Source organism: Otolemur garnettii, unplaced genomic scaffold, assembly GCF_000181295.1.
Source record: "Otolemur garnettii isolate 467f Iridium unplaced genomic scaffold, OtoGar3 scaffold00099, whole genome shotgun sequence".
NCBI classification, from domain to species: Eukaryota; Metazoa; Chordata; class Mammalia; order Primates; family Galagidae; genus Otolemur; species Otolemur garnettii.
Window position 1 is genome coordinate 1,048,044 of NW_003852494.1, and position 3,501 is coordinate 1,051,544.

At 39.3% G+C, this 3,501-nt stretch overlaps 1 protein-coding gene across 1 annotated transcript in view; it reads left to right on the forward strand.

Annotated features, from left to right (window-relative positions):
- The window catches only part of PPP1CC (protein phosphatase 1 catalytic subunit gamma), a 20,730-nt gene that overhangs the window by 13,636 nt on the left and 3,593 nt on the right, over positions 1 to 3,501 (forward strand). The window contains exons 2-3 of the mRNA XM_012809007.1: positions 2,348 to 2,479; positions 3,408 to 3,501. Coding sequence (XP_012664461.1) covers positions 2,348 to 2,479; positions 3,408 to 3,501 — 226 coding nt within the window. The remainder of the gene's footprint in view (positions 1 to 2,347; positions 2,480 to 3,407) is intronic.

The following is a 3,501-nucleotide window of genomic DNA, read 5'->3' on the forward strand; positions in this document are numbered from 1 at the left end:
TTTTTTGAGACAGAGTCTAAGGCTGTTGCCCTGGGTTGAGTGCCATGCCATCATCACAGCTCACAGCAACCTCCAACTCTTGGTCTCAAGCGATCCTCTTGCCTCAGTTTTCCTATTTTTAGTAGAGACAGGGTCTCACTCTTGCTCAGGCCAGTCTCAAACTCAGCTCAAGCAATCCAGCCACCTCAGCCTCCTAGAGTGCTAGGATTACAGGTGTGAGCTACCACACCCAGTATTTCTTAAGCTTAGATAACAACCCCTTTAATGAGAAAAGATTCTCAACAAATATATCAGTATTTTAATTTTATTTGGCAGAAGTGGATACATATATAATACAACAGCAAATGAGCTATAAAACTTTTATTGCTGGGTGGCACCTGTGGCTTAGTGAGTAGGGCGCTGGCCACATATACCAAGGGTGGCGGGTTCAAACCCAGCCAGAGACAAACTCCAACAAAAAAATAGTAGTCCCAGCTACCAGCTACTTGGGAGGCTGAGGCAAGAGAATTGCGTAGGCCCAGGAATTGGAGATTGCTATGAACTGTGTGACACCACTACACTCTACCGAGGGCAACAAAATGAGACTCTCTACAAAAAATACACTTTATCTCTGTGTAAATGTCATTTAGATATTTACAGAACAAAACTAGATATAAACCAGTTAAACTTCTTACCCTTAGTTATTAAGCCAAATGATTTTATGATTTAATACAAAGCCTCTAAAATCGATAAAATTTAAATTAACATTGTATATAATCTGCTTTTATAGTTTTGCTAAAACTAAATAACTTAATACTGAGCTTAATGGTGGAAATTTGGAACACCCTATTTCCAAATAGGGATATTTCTAGTCTGGTCCTGTATTTTTACTTCAATTTTAATTCAGAGAATACCTGATTTCATAAATATTTTGTACAAAAGAAGTATAAAAACTTGACTCGGCTCAGCGCCTATAGCTCAACCGGCTAAGGCGCCAGCCACGTACACCTAAGGTGGTGGGTTCGAATCCCCAGCCCGGCCCGCCAAACAACAATGACGGCTGCAACCAAAAAAGAGCCGGGCGTTGTGGCGGGCGCCTGTGGTCCCAGCTACTTGGGAGGCGGAGGCAAGAGACTCGCTTGAGCCCAGGAGTTGGAGGTTGCTGTGAGCTGTAATGCCACGGCACTCTACCCAGGGGGGGACAGCTTGAGGCTCTGTCTCAAAAAAAAAAAAAAAACTTGACTCAAGGCTCAGTGCAGCTCAGTGGTTAAGGCAACAACCATATAACACTGGATCTGGCAGGTTTGAATCCAGCTCAGGCCTGCCAAACAACAATGACAACTACAACCAAAAAATAGCTAGGCATTGTGGCAGCACCTGTAGTCCCAGCTACTCGGGAGGCTGAGGCAAGAGAATCGCTCAAGCTGAAGAGTTTGAGAGGTTGCTGTGAACTGTGATGCCATGGCACTCCACTGAGAGCGATAGTGAAAGTCTGTCTCAAAAAAAAAAAAAGCTCAGCAGCTATACTCTTGACAGAGGATAATCAGGCCCCACATGCAGACTGCCAGTGAGCAGTTTTGCCACTTCCGTGAAGGGGCCACATTGTAATTGTTAGTAAGTACATTTAGCAATTCAGTGCCATTTGTTCTGTATTAATGACTATCTAATCTGTTACAACTGGAACCAAAACAAGATTTTTTCATTTTCGTTACACCTATCTTCTTATAAATGAAATGAACTGTTGCTAAAGCCTTCCAATTCTATAGCAGTCTAGAACTCTGAGCACTCTGTAGGTGAGCACTTTGGAGATGAGAATGCCCCATGCTATATTGCTTTTTATCTATTCATATTGCTAGGGGTACTCTTTGTTAGAGTACGTGTTGGCATTCTTTGCTCTGTACAAGTATGACTAAACACAATGCTTGTTTATCATAGATAATCAAAGACCCTTGAAAAGATACTCCTGGTCCTGTGAAAAACACTGATGGGGGAGGGTTCTGAGCATTTGTAATCCCACAATGTAAAATAAGCTATTTTTAGGACAAACTTTTAATGTTATTGACTCTAAAGTCTTTTGCTTTACTCATTCATGTATAAAGCTGGAGAAAATAAGAGGAGTTGTCCTAGTGGGCTAGTTGTTGTAACCAGGGCCAATTGGTGTAGCGTGGGTGCAGACTGAGGCCTGGAGCTGTGTTCCTTGGGGAGGTAGGTAATGACAGGGAGACTCTCTTGACAGCACTGAGAAAGTATCTTGAAAATGAAGCTAGTTAAACCATGTGTTTGCCTTCTTTTTGTCTAAGCCTTGGATATTATAATAAATTTTGTATTTTGGCTTTGTTGGACTAATTGGACTTCTTTCCCCCTGCAGTGAGAGGGTCCAAACCTGGTAAGAATGTCCAGCTACAAGAGAATGAAATCAGAGGACTATGCTTAAAGTCTCGTGAAATCTTTCTCAGTCAGCCTATCCTATTAGAACTTGAAGCACCACTCAAAATATGTGGTAAGTTTTGGGCACACTAAGTTATCTTTGGTTACATGATTCATTGAGTCAAGGATATGTTGATGAACTTATATTAGCTAGCAGAATCATTTCTTATTTATGAATAACATGGAATTACTTAAAATTCAGTTAATAGCTTTAGAATAAATATCTCCAATAGACTTAGTAGTTAAATGTTCTTCAGCTTTTAAAAAAATAACCTCACTGATGAAGGAATATAAACATTCAGAGGGGAAAAAAATGAAGCTAAGAATGGAGAGCTATGAATAGGTCTAAGTAATGTGAACATATACAGTTTATATTTAAGCTTAAAGCAAACTGATTATTTCTAAAAATAGAACTTCCTTGATACTGGTTTGTGGTTCTATTTTTTTTAATAAAAGCAGAAATCTGTGTTTTAACTCAGCACAATGTAGAAACTAAACTTTATTCATTTGAATAATATTATTCTAGCATATTTGTCTATACTGACAAAATTTCATGTGTACTTTTTTAAAGTAAGTGTTCTTGGATATTATCTGGCAGGGAGAAATAGAAAGCATGGGTGGGTGTAATGTGTCTGCTTTTGTTCCGTGGGGCCAAGGCTCACTAAAAGTACAGTAGTTCTGACATAGTATCCAGAGTGAGCTGTCAGAGATATGATACTGATCGGCCAACCTGGAAGGAAAAACCTGTTACTTGGCAAGAAGGCATGCCTAGACATAATACTCCTTTCCACAAAATAAATTCTTAATTAGTTGAATTATGTGTGAGGTTCTGGACATAAACACTTAAAATTGATGTGAGTTTGGAAATTCCTTTGTGTTGTCAAATTCATTACTAGAGGTCCATGCCGTGGCAGAATTAATATTTAAGAACATTTTTACAAAATTTTGTTAACGTTAAGCTATAAGTACAGAAACACTATGTAACAAATTCTTGCTTCTAGGTGATATCCATGGACAATACTATGATTTGCTTCGACTTTTTGAGTATGGTGGTTTCCCTCCAGAAAGCAACTACCTGTTTCTTGGGGACTATGT